A 22,943-nucleotide genomic window follows, 5' to 3' on the forward strand; every position below is an offset into this window, starting at 1 on the left:
TCTAACACTAGCAAGAGATGGGATGTTTTTGGTATGGCGGGGGGAGGGAGGCTAGAAGAAGTGGAAGACAGCAAGATTGAAGAAATATGAAAAATAATAAAGTGCTTATAGTTCAAATCTAAAAGTTGCATCATTCACTGGGCACCTTTCATCAAATGGACCTGATAGTAACTGTACATACATGTGCAGACAGCAGGATCTATAAACATGCTTAATGCCTTATCATTCAAAGAGAGACCCCATGCCATAATTCAGATAAATCTTTCCTGTCCATGAAGTTTCAATCCATTGCCATAAAATATAACATGCCGTTGCTTGAGGTATAAGCTATAAACAGATCAAGGATTTTATAATGTATGTTCATGCTTTTACAAGTTTGGAACTGCCGGGGCAAGTTAGTAGAGCTTCCATAATTATATTGAATATGCTCAGTGAAGCAGCTTCATCATAGGTCATTGGCATTTTGCCCATTGGCAGAGTCAGATTAGATTAATTAGTTTTGAAAAGTAGCAGTGGACCAGATAATGGTTATGATTCAGTAGTTGTGACCATGAGTACAAAATGGACGTTAGGCAGTCAGAACAATGGGAAGTAAGCAATCATGTTCCACATGTGCACCAATGATGCGCAGCTCAAAGCCCTCCACCATCGTATTGATCCTAAAGGCAGTTGCCACTCTATCCAAGTGCCTATCCAACTTTGAGACCACGATGAGGTGAAACTTCCTCCAAGTAAACATCAGCAAACCTGCCACCCTTTTAGATTCCTGCAAATAGCTGAGCACCACCAGTCTTGGTTCCATCAACCTTTCTGGCTTCCAAGGCTAAGCCTTGAGGTGCGGATTCTTGGTTTACTGTTCAACCTCAAACAGCTTTCTCCCTCACACCTGATCAGTCACTATGACTGCTTTCTTTCACCTCCAAATTATCGCCTGCCATCGCCTCACCTCTTCCACTCTACTAGTGAAACCCTTATCCATGCCTTGATAACCTTAAGGCTTGATTCCGTCAATACTTTCATCCCCACCCCATTTGCCCCACAATTGGCAGCTATGCTTTCAGCCACCTGGGCCCCACACTCTGGAATTCCCTCCCTAAACTCCTCCACCTCTTCCTTAAAACCTATTTCTTTGATCAAGCTTTTTTTCACCTCCTAATATCTCCTCCTTTGGCTCAGCCTTTTTTTTTGGTTACGCCTCTTGAAGTACTGTGGGATGCTTTTCTACATTAAAAGGTGTATATAAATGCAAGTTGTTGCTGCCAGTCTCTCCCTCCACAAACTACAACTCATTCAAAATGCAGTAGCCTATGTAATCACTTATACTCATCATCTCTGTGCTCATTAAGGCCCACTGGCTTGCTCTGCCCTAGCAAATTGACCAAGATGCTCAACCTCAAGTTTCTCCATGGGCTAGCCATACCCTACATCTCCAGACATATGACTGTGCATGTATCATCTGCTCTTCAGACACCATACCACTCCTTGTTCCCTGCACTTTGCTCCATTAACTATGGCAACTCTTTCAACCACCAACTATCCACCACTTCTGGAAATCTGTCCCAAACATCTGAACCTTTTGATGTCTCTCACTGCCTTCAAAAGCTCAGACACTTCTCTGCTATTGTGCTTCAGTTTTTCTAAGGAAAAAACTTGCATTTATATAGTGTCTTTCACAGCCTCAGGACATCCCAAATGGCTTTGTTGCCAATGAAGTACTTTGAAATGTAATCACTGCTGTAGAGAAATGTGGTAGCGAATTTGCATACAGCAAGGCCTCACAAACAACAGATAAATGGCCAGATAATCTTTATTTTTATAGTGATGTTGGTTGAGGGATAAATATTGGCAAAACACCAGGAGAACTTCCCTGCACATCTTTCAATAGTGCCACAGAATTTTTTTTACATTCATCTGAGACATCTTGATTTAACAACTCATCCAAAAGATGGCACCTCCAACAGCACTCCCTCAGTCCTACCCTGAAGTGTAACCCTAGGTTATGTGCTCAAGTCTCTGGAGTGGTGCTTGAACCCATAACCTGCTGAATCAAAAGGTGAGAGTCCTCCCACTGAGCCAAGGCTGACATGTTTCTGCTTGATGTGCCCTTTGAGTGATTTACAGGACATCTCTCTGCATGTGAGAAGTGCTATATAAATGCAATTAAGTTGTTCATGAAAAGCCATCTTTCATGTTCATCAATTTCAAGTGATGTAATTTATGCACTTTGCTATTATCGTAATCACACTGTATATACAAAAGATACAAGATTCATTAAAACCTTTTACCTATATAGCAGTTATTGTACTTCAAAACTAATCCATTGTGTAAAATGTTTTAAGACATTGATAGCGTGATAAATGCTACATCAATACAAGTACGTTTTCTTTAAATACTTTCATGAATATATGGTGCCTGTTTGGGATTTTATATTTCAGTTTAGAAGTAAACAAAAACATTTGAATCTAATTTAGAGTATGAAGTGCACTAACATTTCTTGTAACTTGTGTATGAGATCATATTTAGAATTTTTCTATAAAAAGTTTGAAACCTATATTTGTGCATTTTCACTGTGGATTTTTGTGAAGTATTGTTAGGACAGACATACTTTCAAGTCTTCTTTGAGATATAGCACAGGGTTATCCTTTTGTATTGTTGTCTCTGTCGTAAGATTTATTATGAAGCAAGCTTTGAATCCTTTGGAACTTTAGCTCTAAATTTAATTATATTTGAATGCCAACCGATGTACAAGGTCTGACAACGCTAAAAAGACTTTTTGTGTTTATCTTTGCAAGAAAAAACAGTACAGACAGCTTTTGCATCTATAGCATTTAAAATAAGTACCTCAAAAACAAATCAAACACCAGAAAAGAATACACATAATAATCCGGCAATGTGAAACATACCAGTTTTATTAACATAATCAACTTTCTTAATGGGCCATAATTTGCTGTACCAGGGCACCTAACGACATCTGCTGTTTAGTTAGACTTGCCAGTTTAGGTTTTTAAATTTTTTTGCATGGCAAATTGCTGAAAGTGTGAGCTAGTAACATCACAGTGAGAGAAACACTGCATCTAGGACCTGAGTGAATAGAGCAAGCAACTGTGCATCTCCTTAACCAGATTGAAGGATTGTGAAATTAACAGCAGGCTGAGAAGTAAGTGTAAATTAGAGGGGGTGAATTCAATGTTAAATCAAGTACAGAAAGAGAAATAAAGAGAGGGAAAGATAGGTTGGAATGAGAGAGAGAGAAAAAAAGACAAAGGGAAAGCAAAAAAAAATGTTTTTACTTTTAAAAACTCCAACAATTAAAACTTGAAGGAATGAGACTCCGCACTTGTAATAGTTAATTTTCAGTGCCAGAGGTGTTGACTGGCAGTAATTAACACTTATCACACCGTTAAAAGGGTACTTAGACTGAAATGGACAAGACTGTTCTTTCTGTGGCAAGTTTAGTTCGTATCTACCGTGAAAATACAGCAACTTCTTGCCGTTCAATGCATTTCAACGGTGAGGCAGACAGAGAGATGCTGATTTCACGAAGCTAATGGCAGAGTGACACATCTTGGACAGCAACTTTTGGATATCCGTGTTTAACCACACATCTGCCCCTCCCCTGAAGTTGCTGTACCATTTGCGCATAAATAACAGCGAGCACCATTACCCTCACTGCTATTTTGATAGCAAATTCTGGCCCTATGTTGCAGAATTATTCCACCTTTGTTGCATTGGAAGTTAAACTTTTTTTTTTGGAATAAAGATAAAATAAATCTACAATTCTTGAGTTAGTTTGAGTGGTTTGCTTGATGTTTTGAGAGTATCTTTTCAGAACACGTCAGCTGAGAGAACAGACACAAAAAATACTTGGCATTTGTTGATAATACTGTGTATCTCTAAATAATTTCAAAAACCTGCTTCCAATAAAAGCTTTACAAATGCTTCTGGTCCACAAACAGTTTTGTTCTGTTGCCATTCCCAGTATTCAGTTGCTTGGGAGTAAATTAGTTCGAAACAAAATCAAGGATTTGACTTTCATGTACCCATACATCATGTGCTTACTTTCACACCCTGCAGCATGCTAAATATCCACTAGGAAATGTACAGAACCCTGAGAAACATGCCACCCAAGCATCAATACCTGATCAAGTGGATATCATAAACTAGTTATCAAATATTTGTCATGGGTAGTTAAATAAAACTTAACAGAAATGTAGGAAATGTCCCTGCCATTACATAATGGCACTAAATGTATTCCACAGGACATCTTGAACTTGAAGTAATCTTATACCCAACTTATTGCTGCAAAAGGGACTGAATGAATGCATTATTTGACATGCAACTAGGACTACAGATGAACAGCTTTCTAAAATATAACCATATGAAAGCGCAAAAAAAGCATCTAATCTTAGCCTCTGCTTTAATGACAATAGTCCCAGTACCTTGAGGCTCGCCTTATAACTATAGTTTCCCATTCCTGGCATCATCCTGGATTTTATTCTCCCTATGGCCCTAATGTCCTTCCTATAATGGGGCACTCAAAACTACACAATAATCCAAGTGTGGTCTAATTAAAACATTACATAATTTTATTATTCCTTTACTCTTGTATTCTATGCCCATTTCTAAATCCCCAAATGCTGTTGGCCTTTTTTTTTAAAAAATGACTTTGCCTACTTGCACTTTGAGAACTATGCATTTGAACCCCTATATTTCTCTCTTCATTCACACCTTTCAACATATTCCCATTTGTTTTTCCTCCCAAATTGTCTTGTCTCACATTTATATCCATCTTTGCCATTTCTCTGCCTATTCTGCTAACCTATGTCATCCTCAAGTCTTTTACAAGTCCTCTTCGCTATTTTCCAAATCCTCTAATTTTGTGCAGTCAGCAAATTTCACGCTTCCCATGCCCAAGTCCAAATCATCTATAAATACAGAAAACAAAACAGGATCCAGCACTGGCCCCTTTGGTATATAATTTCCAAACCGTCTCCAATTCAAACATCCATTTACTCAAACCCTTTGTTTCCTGTCTGTCAATCAGAGTCCTATCTGTGCTTGTGCAAGCTGCTGTTTTAAGAAGAAATGCTTATACTGTTGATTTTTTTTTTAAGTAACTGACACCCCCTCCCAAATGTATGAGATAGATGACTGTCTCAGTAAGTGAAAACACTGCACGACTGGTACAGTGGGGGAAAGGGAGCGGGGAGAACAGCAGAGCTTCAGGCACCCAAGCCGTATTTATTCACCTTCACTTTTATGCTTCTGCTGGTAAAAGCACCCTGAACAGTAACTGGGGCAGTTATAATCAGTAGTACAAAGAAAATCCATAAAGTAGAATTACCTTTCAAAAAAAAAACCTGACTGCTTTCTGTTAAAATATGTGCACAGTTGTAAGACATGTTTGAACTCCTTAATTCCGCCAGCAGTCGATGCAATCAATGTCTTGCAGGAAATTCCCTTCAACTTCATGTCATTGCAGGTGTTGATCCTGTTTGGGCATTATGTGGCTTTTGTTAAAACAGTGCTTTACTTTTAACCAGTTTTATATTATTTACAAGATAGCTATACTCAAAGACACAGTAATATGAAGTCAATTTCTGAGAAGGCTTTTTTTGTGATCAGAACAAATTACACAAAATTGAAGACTGGGGATTTTTTTAATTTTTACTTGTGAATATTTTGGCTTAAAATTACAGTATTAATCCCTTCCACATAGTAAAAACTACAAAAAGTTACATTTTAATATTGATTTACAAAGATTCTGTTTTATTTTTATAACATGGTGATAATGTACATCCAAAACTATTTACAAGACAAGAATTGCTAAAACCATGTACTGTATATAGACCACAGTCAGATAAACAGCTACTGGTGGTCAACTTTATTTAAGAGGTAGTTACCATTATTTAAAATGAGTACATAAATGCATACCCCTTTATATTTTTAATCCAATAATTTACAATACAAATTTGAAAATGTGTCATATGCACAGTATCTACAATCCATTCCTGAAATTTCAGTTTTGGAAGTAATTTTTTGGCATCTCCTAATCTCCTGAGGAACTACAAGTAATGAACCCACAAAATGGTATTCACATTTGTTTATGCTAACTGTGTGGAGCTTCTGTTTATTCTGCAGCGCAGGCAAGTGTTAAGTTACTCAGCAGGGAATGTGCTGTGAAGAAACAGCAATACAATCTGGCAGTGAATTTTTCATAAAATGACATTTAACCGTAAATGTAAGCAAACAGCTACATGAACAAAAACACAGCAAAATTTCATGATTAAGGGACAGAATGCACCCTAAAAATAGTAGCAATTTAAAAAATAAATCTTACTTGTCAACAAGTTTGCAAACACCATTTAAAAGTCTGTAGTTATGTAACTAACACACACACACACACACACACACACAATTAATCTGTTTGGGTAATTCTCTTTTTGTAAGAACAGATGGCTCAAAAAACTTACTGAACGTGATTCCCTTTTCTTTTGACAACTGTCAGATTGATGAAAAAGTGCTTCCCAGAATAAAAGTTCACACAAGGAAAAGTTAGATTGTTTCTAAGTGTTCATACATGTACCTTCCTGGTATTAAGTCTTCTGCAGTTAGTCTTTGATCCTTGGAATATTATACGCATAGTGAACCAAAGGAAATCCCCGACTTTGATAGAAGCAGGCCCTCCCACAGGCCTGTACTTGGTCGGAACTATCCGAAACAAAGGAGTCTCCCTCATCAGCGTATTCTGAATGAGCAGACTGAGTCCCACAGTCTGACCAGTAGCCGTTGGGCCGCTGGCAAGGCACCACAGCCAGGGCTGGGCAGCTATGTGACTTCACTAAGTGTTTGCATGTTGAAGGTTTTGTCAATAACAATGATTCACAACAGTCACAGACAGTGAGATTACCCTGTAGGTGGGTATACATTCCGCAGTCATAGAAGAATTCTGGTGTCACACAGCTGCTTTGAGTATTCACTGTAACTGCAACCGATTTGTCTTTTTGTTTAGGGCGCCATTTCAACATATTCCAGTCATCTTTGAATCGCGGGTTGAAGAAAACATACAAAACAGGGTTCAGACAAGCAGGTAGTGGGAAGAAGATTAGCGTTACGGACTTCATTATTTCAGGGCTGATGGAGATTGCACTGATCAGAGGTGCAAATGAAAAAAAAGCAACAGGACAGAAGAAAATACAGTTGGTAAAAATTAACCAGGCAACATGCTTAATCATACTGGACTGGGAGTTTTCGGCAAGATCCTCTTTCTCCAAGTTGCAGTAGAGCTTTGTGTAGACAACTGCCATTAGCAGGAAGGCTATTGAGTTTAGCAACACCAGAGTTACCGTATAACCCAAGGAAGGAGACTCTCCAGTGGGGAAGGGCAAACAGAGTGGAGATGCTGAAAATTCTCCAATATGAAACCATGGCAGGCAAGCTATCACTGCAGCAATCAAGACAGCAAAGGCAGCAGCTATCTGAAAGTGTACCAGACGATGGCTTTTCCCTTTTTTGATTAGGTCACGTGCAGTCATGGTCCTTTCGAAGGACGCCAAGGTGAGGAAGAAAATGGATGCTTCAGAAGAGAACATGGCAAGGAATCCAGCAATTTTGCAGCCACTTCCTGTCTCCCACCAGGCACCAAATCGAGCAAATTTTCCCCAAGACACTGAATCTAGAATAGTCAGGGTACCGGTATATACTCCCATTAAGAGGTTGGCTGCTGCAATTAGACCCACAAACAGCTTTGCAGAAGACAACGGTGCACATGATGCAAATGTTGTTACGACAACAAGAATATTGAAAATTAGGGCCACTAGAAAGATGAACCACACAGTCAGACGAATCATCCAGCTTCCCAGCAAATGTTGGCATGGTTTGAATGCACCTAGTAGAGATAAAATTAAACTCATTACTAAAGGATCATTTGTTTACTTGAGTGGATTTGTAGCCATATACACCTCTTGAATAAAACAGCCTCTTTCTTTCTCCCTGTCTAAGGATAAATAACTTTCATGAATTTCTGGAGATAATAGGCTCTTCAGATGTTCTGAAGCACCAGCAAACTGTTTCACTAGACACTACAATGCTTGTTCTTTCACATCCACATAATATGGATGGCAAAAAGGTTGCTAGTCTCCCCCAGATGCCCTCAATTAAGCACCCAAGGGGAGGGACGCTTGTACAGTCTGTTCTTTTTGTTTCAATTTGTGTCTTCTTACCTATCAAACTATGTATGGTCCAAGCAGGTAATTATCCCTTCAACAGCAGTACATATCAGTCTATTTATGTTGGTGAAACTCCTGTATTCTGTTCTTTTATTATGCTAGCCACACTTTGTGGACTTATCTGCTCAATCATCACAATTTTTGTGCAGAGATTAATTTTTTTAACAATTTTTTTTTAATGCTCCATTATTTAAAGTAAAAGTGCATTACAGCAGAACATCTTTTATCCATCATAACAGAAGATATTCATTTCTTTGTCCCCCACCCACCATCATGTATATTTCCAGTTTAAAAATGGTTGTTCATTTGAGTGCTGTCAGCAACCACTGTTCCTTATAGGAAATGTCCATTTTTAAATTACGCAACAATCTGCAATTATGTAGCACCTTTAATGTAAAAATATGTTCCAAAGTGCATCACAAATAGAAATTGTGGTTGTGGGGGGGGGGGGTGCGGGGGGTGCAGGGGGTGCAGGCGTGGAGAGAGAGAAACTGAGAGCCTGGTCAAAAAGATTGGTTTTGAGAAGACTTTTAAAGAAGAGAGAAGTGGAGAGTTCCAGATAGTGAGGCCAAGGCACCTGATGGCTCTTCTATCAATGCTGGGGTGAAGGGTGGGGGCACAGTAAGAAAATTTAAAAATATCTATTATTTGCTGTCTTTCGATGATTAAATGAATATGGATAACTAAATGGGTTTTGTCTGATAGATCCAAGTAACATTCACCATCAGTCAATGAATTGTTCTGAAGGATTTCAGTGTTTTCTCTGCTTATGTTGACAGAAGTGCTGTTCTTGCTACATTTGCTGGCAGCCTCAAATGCTGCTGCTGCTCTCCTGTGTTAGCTGTCAATCAAGTACAACTGACTTCAGTCTCTCCAGACACTTTGGTGGGGGGGGGGGGGGGGGGGGGGTGGCGAGAATGAGCCAGGGCTCACATCTCTGATCACTATCTAACTATCCCTCCTGTGAGAACAGAATTGAACTCACATGTGATATGTTTCACAATTGAACAGCCTGCCACCACTTACTCTCTCAGCTTAATATGGAGAATAACCACTTGGGCAAGATACCAAAAGGCCACCAGCACCCAATGAACCATACGCCAGCTTGGGGGAAAAAAGGATAAAATTAAAAGAAAATTTCCTCCTTAAACATACTGTAATGTGTGTACTATTCTAAGCACATTTGCAATAATAACTATAGTAATATTGCCACAAAAACCTCATATTTGCAATGAAACTGCACAATTTTCCCTGCAGTAGTTTCTGCATTAGCACTCCCTCACGTTCGACTGAGTTAATTAAATGACTACTTGCATGTGACAATTGTATTGTGCTGTAAACTGCACAAAACTCTTTCAGCTGTACTAAGGTAATTACTCCAGCTGCTCCCTGGAGATGTGAACAAGTAATAAAAGTGTGTTGGGTTACTTCTCAGGCATAGTCCTTTATTTCTAATCCATTTCCTTTTAGATGGCTTAAAAACATTCCCTATGGAGCACCATACCTTTATCTATTTCTGTTTAACCCCAGAAATGGCACATAAACAAATCAGCTTAAGAGGAAACTAGCATTAAGCTACTTTCTCATAAGTAGTCACCTACCACCACATGCACAGTAACTTAAACATAACATTTTGTGAATAGTACCTGGAGATGGAGTACAGTGCACTGTGAGTTGAATCCTTTCTTCTTCATTTTTAATCTCATCAACACTTTGACCTAAAGGAAAGACAACAGGAAATCATTTATCCCATCTTGCAGCATATCCAGAGAGTTATAAAAGCTCAATTTGATCAAAGCAATAAGAATGGTGCCAGGATGCAGAACTTACAGCAGATGGAAAAGATTCTGCAAAGGGACAGTGAGTGGCTAGAAATTTCAATTTATGTGAAAAACAATGATGTAGGCAAGAGAATATTTAGAAGCTAGGTCAAAGACTAAGAAGGACAGCTTCCCTCCCCCAGTTATGGAGAGACAGTTAAGGCAGGCTGATGTGTGGCTTAAGACATGGTTTAAGAAAAAGGATTTCACAATCCTGGAGAAGAAGAACAAATTCTGCAGCAATGGAAAGCTATACAGTTGGATTGTCTTTGCCTGATCTGAAGTGGCAAATAGGATAAATAGGATAGCAAGGAAGGTTTTAAACTAGTACTGTGGGGGGTAGGGAATAATGGTGAACACAGAAAAAGTTAAGGAAAATTAAGTAGAGTATGGTTTGTGAAGGATAACCAAAGTTGCATTTGTATGAATGGAAGGAGTATAAGAAATGGAAGTGAGCTAGAAGTGAAATTAATAGGAAACAAGTAGAATATCATAGCAGTAAGTGAAACTTGGATCAAGAAGGAAGATGAGGACAAACCAGCAGAATTGTGTGCACTTTAAGGACAAAGCAGGAAAGCGTGGGATTGGAGCGGCATTATTCATCAGGGAGACATTATGTGTAAATGAGAAAAAGGACACAGTCTACTAATAATTCAGACATTTTTTGTGGCACATAAATTCAAATTATCCAATACTTTGAATTAAGTAACTTTGAATTAAGTAACTTTGAATTAAGTAACTTTGAATTAAGTAGACGACTATATTGGAAAAAGTTGTGAAGTGAATATGCTACAGGCGACCAATCCAAAGGTAATAAACATGCTGATTCGAGAGGCCATAAAGTTGTTGATTTCTCAGTTATGATCATGAATCACTTCAATCTTCCCAACATTGATCGGGTTGTAAATTGGGGATAGCCTGCATGTGATTGGGAATTTATTGGAAATTGTAAGAGAACGCAATACTAGATTTGGTATTAACTAACAATGAGGGGGTAATAAGCCTAGTACAGCAAGGGACCATCTAGGATCTAGTGATTATAATCTTGTTAATTTCACAGCCGAGATGAGAGCGTAAAAGGAAGCATATTAAACAAAATTTTACAGCAAGTTGACGGAGGGAATTAATAAAAACATTCAAATGGAATGAACTATTTAGAGAAAAAGAAGTAGAGGAAGAAAAACAGAGGAAAGGATTGTTTTAAAAATATAAAAGCAATTTATCCTTGAAATAAGTCAAGGATAACCAAAAGTTATGGAAGACACTGCGGAGGAGGAAGCATACAACATTCTAAAACATTCACATAAGAAATAGGGGCAGGAGTAGGCCATACGGCCCCTCGAGCCTGCTCTGCCATTCAATAAAATCATGGTGATCTTCGACCTCAACTCCACTTTCCAGCCTGATCCCCATATCCCTTCATTCTCCGAGAGTCCAAAAATCTATCTATCTCAGCCTTGAATATACATCTTGAATCTCCACATCTTGAATATACTCAATCACTCAGCATCCTCAGCCCCCTGGGGTAGTGAATTCCAAAGATTCACAATCGTGTGAGTGAAGAAATTCCTCCTCATCTCAGTCTTAAACAGCTGACCCCTTATCCTGAGACTATGCCCTCTAGTTCTAGACTCTCCAGCCAGGGGAAATCAACTCACCACCTACCCTATCAAGCCTCCTCAGGATCTTTTTTTTTATTCGTTCACGGGATGTGGGCGTCACTGGCAAGGCCGGCATTTATTGCCCAGTTGTGTGTATCAATGAGATCACCTCTCATTCTTCTAAACTCCAGAGAGTATAGGCCTATTCTACTCCATCTCTCCTCATAGGACAACCCTCTCATCCCAGGAATCAATCTAGTCAACCTTCATTGCACCACCGCCAAGGCAAATATATCCTTCCTTAGATAAGGAGACCAAAACTGTACACAGCACTCCAAGTGAGGTCTCACCAAAGCCCTGTAATTGTAGCAAGACTTCCTTACTCTTGTACTCCAATTCCCTTGCAATAAAGACAAACATGCCATTTGCCTTCCTAACTGCTTGCTGTTCCTGCATGCTAACTTTGTGTTTCTTGTACGAGGGCACCCAAATCCCTTTGAACACCAACATTTAATAGTTGCTCACCATTAAAAAGATACTCTGTTTTGCTATTCTTCCTTCCAAAGTGAATAATCTCACATTTCCCCATATTATACTCCATCTGCCATTTTCTTGCCCACTCACTTAACCTGTCCATATCTCTTAGCAGACTCTTTGTGTCCTCCTCACAGCTTACTTTCCCACCTAGCTCTGCATCGACAGCAAACTTGGATACATTACACTTAGTCCCTTCATCTAAGTCATTAACATAGATTGTAAATAACGGAGGCCCAAGCACTGATCCTTGCAGCATCCCTCTACTTACAGCCTGCCAATCTGAAAATGACCTGTTTATCTCTACTCTCTCTTTTCTGTCTGTTAATCAATCCTACGAACATACGAATTAAGAGCAGAAGTAGGCCATTCGGCCCCTCGAGCATGCTCTGCCATTTGATGAGATCATGGCTGATCTGATTGTGACCTCAACCCTACTTTCCTGTCTACCTACTATAACCTTTGACTCCCTTCTTAAGCAGGAATCTATCTAACTCAGCCTTAAAAATATTCAATGACCCTGCCTCCACCGCTCTCTGGGGAAGGGAGTTTCACAGACTCACGACACTCAGAAAAAATTTCTCCTCATCTCAGTCTTAAATGGGAGACTTCTTATTTTTAAACTGTGGCCCCCAGTTCTAGTCTCTCCCACAAGGGAAAACATCCTCTCCGTATTTACCCCTTCTAGTCCCCTCAGGATCTTACATGTTTCAATAAGATCACCTCTCATTCTTCTAAACTCTAGTGTATACAGGCCCAACTTATCCGACCTTTTCTCATAAGATAACCCCCTCATCCCAGGAATCAGTCGAGTGAACCTTCTCTGAACCGCCTCAAAAGCAATTATGTGCTTTCTTAAATCAGGAGACCAAAACTGCACAGAGTATTCTAGATGTGGTCTCACCAATGCCTTGTACAACTGTAGCAAAACATCTCTACTTTTATATTCCATTCCCCTTGCAATAAATGACAACATTCCATTTGCCTTCCTAATCCCTTGCTCTTCCTGCATACTAACTTTTTGTGATTCATGTACGAGGACACCAGATCCCTCTGTACCTTAGAGTTCTGCAATCTCTCTCTATTTAAATAATATACAGCTTTTCTATTCCTCCTGCCAAAGTAGACAAGTTCACATTTTCCCACTTTTACTCCATCTGCCAAATTTCTGCCCACTCACTTAACCTATCTCTATCCCTTTGCAGACTCCTTATGTCCTCTTCACAACTTACTTTCCAACCTACCTGTGTGTCATCAGCAAATTTAGCAACCATACATTCGGTCCCTTCATCCAAGTCATTGATATAGATTGTAAATAGTTGAGGCCCAAGCACTGATCCCTGTGACACTCCACTTGTTACATCTTGCCAACCTGAAAATGACCCATTTATGCCTACTCTCTGTTTCCTGTTAGCTAATATGTTATATGCTAATATGTTACCTCCTACACCATGAGCTCTTATTTTGTGTAGTAGCCTTTGATGTGGCACCTTGTCAAAAGCCATCTGAAAATCCAAGTACACCACATCCACAGAATCCCCTTTTATCCACGTTGCTTGTTACTTCCTCAAAGAATTCTAATAAATTAGTCAAACATGATTTCCCTTTCACAAAGCCGTGTTGACTCTGCCTGATTGCATTGAGATTTTTTAAGTGCCCTGCTATGACCTCCTTAATAGTTTCTAGCATTTTCCCTATGACAGATGTTAAGCTAACTGGCCTGTAGTTTCCTGCTTTCTGTTTCCCTCCTATCTTGAATAGAAGAGTTACATTTGCTATTTTCCAACCTGATGGGACCCTTCCAGAATCTAGGGAATTTTGGAAAATTAATACCAATGCATCTACTATCTCTGCAGCCACTTCTTTTAAGACCCTAGGATGAAATCCTTCAGTACCTGGGGACTTGTCAGCTTTTAGTTCTAATATTTATTTTCAGAACCCTTTCCCTGGTGATTGTAAATGTTTTAAGTTCCTCCTTCCTTTTCACCTCTTGATTCACAATTTTTTCTGGCATGTTATTTGATCCTCTACAGTGAAGATGGACGCAAAATATCTGTACAATTCATCTGCCATTTCCTTATTCTCCATTATTAATTCCCCAGACACTCTCTCTAGAGGACCAACGCTCACTTTACTTACTCTTTTCCTTTTTAAATACCTGTAAGAACTCTTACTATCTGTTTTTATATTTCTAGCTAGCTTTCTCTTGTACTCTAATTTCTCCCTTTTTATTTTTTTAGTCATTTAGATTTTTTTTATATTCTGTGCAATTTTCTGACCTGCCACCAATCTTTGCGGAATTGTATGCTCTTTCTTTCAGTTTGATACTATCTTTAACTTCCTTAGTTAGCCACGGATGGTACGTCCTTCCCCTAGTCTTTCTTTCTCACTGGAATGTATCTTTGCTGAGTATTATGAAATATCTCATTAAATATTTGCAACTGCATCTCTACTGACCTATCACTTAACCTAACTTCCAAGTTCACTTTAGCCAGCCCTGTCTTCATGCACTCATAATTGCCCTTATTTAAGTTTAAAACACTAGTCTTACTCTTCTCTCCCAATGCAAAATTCGATCATTGTGATCACTGTTACCTAGAGGCTCCTTTACAATGAGGTCATTAATTAATCCTGTCTAATATCATATTACCAGATCTAGAACAGCCTGCTCTCTGGTTGGCTCTAGAACATGCTGCTCTAAGAAACTGTCCCGAAAGCACTCTATGAACTCATCTTCCTGGCTACCTTTGCCAATCAGATCCTTCTAATCTATATGTGGATTAAAATCACCCATGATTATCGCTGTTCCTTTCTCATAAGCCCCCATTATTTCTTCCTGTATACCCTGTCCTACAGTGTGGTTACTGTTAGGAGGTCTATAAACTACTCCCACAAGTGACTTCTTGCCTTTACTATTTCTTATCTCTACCCAAACTGATTCTACATCTTGGTCTTTAGAACTAAGGTCATTTCTCTCTATTATACTCATGTCATCCTTAATTAACAGAGCTACCCCTCCACCTTTTCCTAGCTTCCTATCCTTCCGAAATGTCACGTACCCTTGAATATTCAGGTTCCAGCCTTTGTCATCTTGCAGCCATGTCTCTGTAATGGCTATCAGATCATACATATTTATTTTTATTTGAGCTGTCAATTCATCCATTTTGTTACAAATGCTACGTGCAGATACAAAGCTGTCTTTTTACTATTTTTGCAACATCTAGCCTTATATGCTGGCGCACTCTTAAGTTTGCATGCTCTGTCCCTTCCTGCCACTCTCTGATTATCATTTCCCTTTTGTTACCTTGCTCTCTTGCCTTGTCTTCTTTCTTTAATTTATCACATCTTCCTTTACTTGATCCCTCGCCCCCACTATTTAGTTTAAAGCCTTCTCTACTGCCCCAGTTATACAATTCGCCAGAACACTGGCCCCAGCATGGTTCAGATGAAGCATGTCCCAACGGTACAGCTCCCACTTTCCCCAGTACTGGTGTCAGTGCCCCATGAATTGAAACCCATTTCTCCCACACCAATCTTTGAGCCATGAATTTAACTCTCTAATCTTATATACCCCATGCCGATTTGCTCGTGGCTCAAGTAATAATCCAGAGATTATTACCTTTGAGGTTCTGCTTTTTAATTTAGCCCCTAGCTGCTCATACTCCCTTAGCAGAAGCTCTTCCCTCATTCTACCTATGTTGTTGGTACCTACGTGGACCACAACAACTGGATCCTCCCTCTCCCACTGCAAGTTCCTCTCCAGCCTAGAGCAGATGTCCCGAACCCTGGCACCGGGCAGGCAACAGAGCCTTCTTGTCTCTTGTTCTCGGCTGCAGAAAACTGTGTCTACCCCCGACTATACTGTCCTCAATCCATGCTAATATATTACCCCCAACCCCATGAGCCCTTATCTTGCGCAACCACCTTTTATGTGGCACCTTATCGAATGCCTTTTGAAAATCCAAATATACCACATCCACTGGTTCCCCTTAATCTACCCTTCCAGTTACATCCTCAAAAAACTCCAGCAGATTTGTCAAACACGATTTCCCTTTCATAAAACCAAGTTGACTCTGCCTTATCTAAGTACCCTGTTACCACTTCCTTAATAATGGATTCCAGCATTTTCCCAATGACTGGTGTCAGGCTAACTGGCCCATAGTTCCCTGTTTTCTCTTTCCCTTCTTTCTCTAATAGCGGTGTTACATTTGCTACCTTCCAATCTGCTGGGACTGTTCTAGAATTTAGGGACTTTTGGAAGATCGTAACCAATGCATCCACTATCTCTGCAACCACCTCTTTTAGAACCCTAAGACGTAGGCCATCAGGTCCAGGGGATTTGTTGGCTTTTAGTCCCATTAATTTCTCTAGTACTTTTTCTTTACTGATATTAATTACTTTAAGTTCCTCACTCTCATTAGCCCCTTGATTCCCCACTGCTTCTGGTATGCTCTGTGTCTTTTACTGTGAAGACCGATAGAAAATATTTGTTTAACATCTCTGCCATTTCTTTATGCCCCATTATAATTTCTCCTGTCTCGGCCTCTAAGGGACCCAATGTTTTCTTTAGCTGCTACTCTTCCTTTTTAACATACTTGTAGAAGCTCTTACAATCTGTTTTTATATTTATTGCTAGTTTACTCTCATATTCTACTTTCTCCCTCATCATCAATTTTTTGGTCATCCTTTGCTGGTTTCTAAAACTCTCCCAATTCTCAGGCTTACTATTCTTCTTCGCAACATTATAAGCCTCTTCTTTCAATCTAATACTATCCTTAACTTCTTTAGCTAGCCACGGATGGATCACTTTTCCCATGGAATTTTTATTTCTCAATGAAATGTATCTTCATTGAGAATTTTGAAATATTTTATTAAATGTTTGCCATTGCTTATCTACCCTGATACCTTTTAATCTAATTTCCCAATCTAGCTTAGCCAACTCACCCCTCATACCTATGCAATTGGCTTTAAGTTTTCACGAATGGAATAGTATATGAATATCTATAAAGACAGGCTGAGAAATGCAAAAAAAAGTACAAGATGCCGAGGGAGAAAATGAGCAAAATATAACTGAAACAAAAGAATGGCAAAGCCTTCTTCAAATAGGTCAGAAGCAAGCAAAGGGCACAGAGGCATGGAAACATAGAAAATAGAAGCAGGAGTAGGCCATTCGGCCCTTCGAGCCTGCTGATCCTCTATCTCAATACCATATTCCCGCTCTCTCCCCATACCCCTTGATGCCTTTTGTGTCCAGAAATCTATCTAGCTCCTTCTTAAATATATTCAGTGACTTGGCCTCCACAGCCTTCTGTGGTAGAGAATTCCACCACCCTCTGAGTGAAGAAATTTCTCCTCATCTCAGCCCTAAATGTCCTACCTCGTATCCTGAGACTGTGACCCCTCAACCAGGGGAAACATCCTCCCTGCATCCAGTCTGTCTAGCCCTGTCAGAATTTTATATGCTTCAATGAGATCCCCTCTCATTCTTCTAAACTCGAGTGAATACAACCCAATCTCTCCTCATACGACAGTCCTGCCATCCCAGGGATCAGTCTGGTGAACCTTCGCTGCACTCCCTCTATGGCAAGTATATCCTTTCTTAGGTAAGGAGACCAAAACTGTACACAATACTCCAGGTATGGTCTCACCAAGGCCCTGTATAACTGCAGCAAGACATCCTTGCTCCTATACTCAAATCCTCTTGCAGTGAAGGCCAACATACTATTTTCCTTCCTAACTGCTTGCTGCACCTGCATGTATGCTTTCAGTGACTGGTGTACAAGGACACCCAGGTCCCTTTGGACATCAACATTCCCCAATCTATCACCATTTAAATAATACCCTGCCTTTCTGTTTTTCCTTCCAAAGTGGATAACTTCACATTTATCCACATTATACTGCATCTGCCATGCATTTGCTCACTCACTCAACTTGTCTAAATCGCCTTGAAGCCTCTTTGCATCCTCCTCACAGCTCACAATCCCACCTAGTTTTGTGTCACCAGCAAACTTGGAAATATTACATTTGGTCCCCTCATCCAAATCATTGATACATATTGTGAATAGCTGGGACACAAGCACTGCTCCCTGCGGTACCCCACTAGTCACTGCCTGCCACCCCGAAAAAGACCCGTTTATACCTACTCTCCGTTTCCTGTCTGTTAACTAATTTTCAATCCATGCCAGTATATTATCGCCAATCCCATGTGCTTTAATTTTGCACACTAACCTCTTATCAAAGGCCTTCTGAAAATCCAAATAAACCACATCCACTGGTTCTCCCTCATCTATTCTACCAGTTACAACCTCAAAAAACTCCAGTAGATTTGTCAAACATGATTTCCCTTTCATAAATCCCTGCTGACTTTGTCTAATCCCGTTGATATTTTCTAAGTGTCCTGTTATCACATCCTTTATAATAGACGCTAGCATTTTCCCTACTACTGATGTTAGGCTAACCGGTCTGTAGTTCCGTTTTCTCTCTCCCTCCTTTTTTAAATAGTGGGGTTACATTTGCCACCCTCCAATCTGCAGGAACTGTTCCATAATCTATAGAATTTTGGAAGATGACAACTAATGCATCCACTATTTCCATGGCTACCTCTTTTAGTACTCTGGGATGCAGATTATCAGGCCCAGGGGACTTATCAGCCTTCAGTCCCATTAATTTCTCCAGCTCTATTTTTTTACTAATACTAATTTCCTTTGGTGGGCCATCAAGTCTTTAAATGGGGAGGTGATAGCTGAGGACTGGGAAGGTGCTGAAACTCAAAACCACTGCCTTGCAACATTATTCACCACTGAAATAATAGGAAAGGAAACAGTTAACAGTACGTGCTAACTAGAAAGCTTTAAAATTGCAAGGGACTATATAGCGAAGGTTGCAGAAGCTCAAGGTCGATAAGGCCCTGGGCTCTGATAACTTTCATCCAGGGTTCCGAAAGAGTTGGCTCAAAAGATTGCGAATTCCCATTCTGATATTTTCAAGAGCCCACCAAAGTCAGATCACAAAGGATCGGAAAATTTCAAATATGATTATATTCAAAAAGGGGTTATCAGCAAATAGCCCAAATTACAAACCTGTATCCTTACTTTGATTGTGGGGAAATTGCTACTATGCTGGGGGATATAGCATAAGGACTCGTTTATTGGGACAGGGTCACTTAGAGACAGTCGTTATAATTTTAGGAGCAGCAGCACCAGGTTACGCTTAATCGATTTATTAGATTCTTTGAGGGAGTTACGTATGGATAGAGGCAAGTCAGTGGATGTTATATACCTGGTTTTCATGCTTAACAATGCCTCACACAATAGACTATTATATAAGATTCAGACCCAGGGATAGATGGCAATGTGTTACATTGGATTACCAATTGGCTGGTTGGGGGGACAACAGTATGGTGAGGTATCTAGGTTGTTAGTGATCTGCCACAGTGGTCAGTATTGGTCTGCTTTTGTCTTGAATTTTATAAATATTGGAGGATAGAATAATGATCAAGCAATCTAAATTTGCAGGTTACAACAAATTGGGAGCTGTGGAAAATGATCAAGGTGCACAAATCCCAAAGGATTTAGAGAATTTAGCCCCGATTTTAACCCAACGTGCCCGGTAAAATTGGGGGGCATTCAGATCAGATGCCCGATTTACACACTGCCCGATTTTATGTTCCATTGACTGTACCATCAGGAGGCCTGAGCTTGTTAACAACAGAGCACTGAATATCTAGAGGCATCAAAGACAGGAACATAGGAATTGCTATGTGAAAAAAGGCCACAGTCGATCTAGTTCTCCTTCTATCATCCTGGTAATTGCATGATACAACAATAATTGAGTAGTTGATTAATCATGGCAATCAATTTCTATCAATCCGCCTACAACAGACCCAGACGTGAGGCAAGGAATACACTCAGTGATTGAAAGCTTTGGGAATGATACGTCCAAAGTCACCTCTTCGTCCCAAGGATGCTATACTTACCAAGTGTCATGAATCCAATTACTCATATACTGTATTCCAAAATATTACAATCTCAGCCACACAACTTTGATAACTTTCAGCCAGGCCACAAGATGGAGCACTTCACAGCAGTCTTAAAAGGGGTAAAAGCTAGTGGACCCCCACCCCAAAAAAGCACACTTCATATTATCAGATTACAGCGCAACATTGGTGGCAATAGGGTAGGCACCTGAGCTTCAAGCTATCCCGTCCTTTCATGGTGATGACAGTAGTGGGTAATTGATATGGGCAATTTAAAAAAACCACAAATACTGAAACCTTGGAAAAAAAGAGTAAACAAAAGGTTAAAAAGTGCAACAGGAATTAGTCTATCAAGTACGCTGTGGTAATTTTCTTTATACCCGCCTCAAAAAAATTGCCTTCTATACTCAGCAATCCTCTCAAATAGAAAGGTTGGATAGCTTGCTTCACCCCCTCAACCACGGTCAACATTTTTTGTCTAGCCACTAAGCAGTGTTTTTGCAGTGGAGCATACTGTTTCCTTTGTATCCACATGGTCCTGTAGCTGTTGACCATCTGAAACCGGTGGCTTACCATCTAGAAGCAGACAAGGCAAGTGTTCAACAACTCATGGGTTGTACTTACTAGTTTTCTTTTCTGATGGAGGAATACTTGTTTCCTGATTTTTGATGCCTTCAATATTCAAGGCTTGATAGGAATCACAGCTACTAAATGCACAGCACTGATAGGCATATGGAACCATCAATGTCCTATAAAGTGTAAAACAGTACAAGCTTGTTTAAAATTAAACATTTGCACATTTTAATTATTTGAACTATTATTCTCTAGTATTGAATATAAAAACTAAGCATTGGTGAGTATACAGTGCTAAAGAATCACTTACCTCTCTCAATTAAGGTGCAAACTTTCTTACTCCTCTAAATTGTGCTATGATTAGGTAAGCTGGGTTGCAATGACATTCTCTAAGAATTATAGATAAGTTTCTACAGACTGATCAGGCAGGAAAGAATGCCATGGGTCAGTGATACCCATGGAATTATGTTCTCTTTTAAAGAAACAGTAAGTTGATTGTCATTCATGTGATTTTAGCTGTGACAGGAGCACAATGCAAGACAAATCCGTATTGGCTCAAAGGCATTAATCTATCAGGAATGACTAATAAAGATATGTTGTTCTGATCTTACAATTAGGCATTTGATTCTGCATTGCAAGCTACACTTAGACAAGCAGTTTGATATTGAAACCTTTTTTTAAAAAAAAAGCAAACCTTTGCAATAAAGCACATGAAAGACTTCAGGTTAACTCGGGCACAGACAATAATGTTAACTGAACTATTGCCTACTTTGTACTTCATGCATGGTATGGTACAGGAGCTTTGCAGAAACGGGGGACAAAAGAAAATCTATAACAAAAACATCAGTGGCCAAAGGGTAGCAAGTAACCAATTCCCAGACACTTGCCAATGCCATTTTTTTACTGGCTTAGTGGCACAAGTTAACGTATAATCATGGATTACAGCACAGGAGGTAGCCATTTGGCCCATTCTGCTGGTGCTAGCTATTCAACTGAAACCAACTACTTTAATCCCATTTCCCTGCTCTTCCCTTGTATCTTTTTATATTCTTTTTCAAATACTTACCTAATTCCCTTTTAAATGATGTTATAGTCTCTGCCTCAATAGCCACTTCTGGTAAACTGCATTTGTTCCAATAATCCTCAGAGAAGTAAGTTTCTTTTAACTTCTCCCCTTGTGATAATTGTCAGTTTACATTCCACTATTTGATAAATCAGTAACAAGGGAAACAATATTTTGCTGTTTACCCTCTCAAAACTCTTCATAACTGAAAAAACAAGTTTTCAAACAGACCCTTTAACATAGAAAAATGCCCCATGACGCAAGAAGAAACAACAGGCACAAAGGGGTGCCAAATGTCTGTCAACGTGGACGGGTGTGGTGGGCAAGAGGGACTTGGTGCGGGATAGGATATAGGCAGAATTTTGGATGAGCTGAATTTTATGGAAGATGAGATTCTGAAAAGGACCCAGTGGATTGGAAAACCGCAAACGTAACACCCCTATTCAAGAAGGGAGTGACAGAGAAAGTAGGTAACTATAGACCAGTTAGCCTAAAATCTGTCATTGGGAAAATGCTAGAATCGATTATTAAGGAAGTAGTAGCAGGACATTTGGAGACTCAATACAATCAAGGAGAGTCAACATGGTTTTGTGAAGGGGAAATCATGTCTGACAAACGTATTATTTGATCAGCAAAGTAGTCAAAGGATATGGGGAAAAGGTGGGGAAAGTGGAGTGGAGGTAAAATCAGATCAGCCATGATCTCACTGAATGGCGGAGTAGGCTCGAGGGGCAGAATGGCCTACTCCTGCTCCTATCTCTTATGGTCTCTTATTATGGTATTATTACAGTTGTTTGAGGAAGTCACGGGCAGGGTGCATAAAGGGAAACCAATGGATGCAGTATATTTGGATTTCCAAAAGGCATTCGATAAGGTGTCACATAAAGGATTGCTGCACAAGAGCTCATGGTGTTGGGGGTAATATACTGGCATGGATAGAGGATTGGCTAACTAACAGAAAACAAAGGGTCGGGATAAAAGGGTCATTTTCAAAATGGCAATCTGTAATTAGTGGGGTGCCGCAGGGATCAGTGCTGGGGCCTCAACTATTTACAATATATATCAATGACTTGGATAAAGGAACTGAGTGTCTTGTGGCCAAATTTGCTGATGAGACAAAGATAGGGGAAAAGCAAGTTGCGATGAGGA

The 22,943-nt window shown here is 39.7% G+C and overlaps 1 protein-coding gene across 2 annotated transcripts in view; it reads right to left on the minus strand.

Moving 5' to 3' along the window:
• Positions 1–2,888: 2,888 nt before the first annotated feature.
• lgr4 (leucine-rich repeat containing G protein-coupled receptor 4) overlaps positions 2,889–22,943 on the minus strand; it is a 147,084-nt gene continuing 127,029 nt past the window's right edge. For both annotated transcript variants that reach the window (XM_067994066.1, XM_067994065.1), the window contains 3 exons: positions 20,783–20,907; positions 9,875–9,946; positions 2,889–7,888 (listed from right to left, as the gene is read on the minus strand). In XM_067994066.1, coding sequence (XP_067850167.1) covers positions 6,612–7,888; positions 9,875–9,946; positions 20,783–20,907 — 1,474 coding nt within the window. In that variant the 3' untranslated portion in view covers positions 2,889–6,611. The remainder of the gene's footprint in view (positions 7,889–9,874; positions 9,947–20,782; positions 20,908–22,943) is intronic.

The sequence above is a fragment of the Heptranchias perlo genome, chromosome 12 (assembly GCF_035084215.1).
Source record: "Heptranchias perlo isolate sHepPer1 chromosome 12, sHepPer1.hap1, whole genome shotgun sequence".
Taxonomy (NCBI): Eukaryota; Metazoa; Chordata; class Chondrichthyes; order Hexanchiformes; family Hexanchidae; genus Heptranchias; species Heptranchias perlo.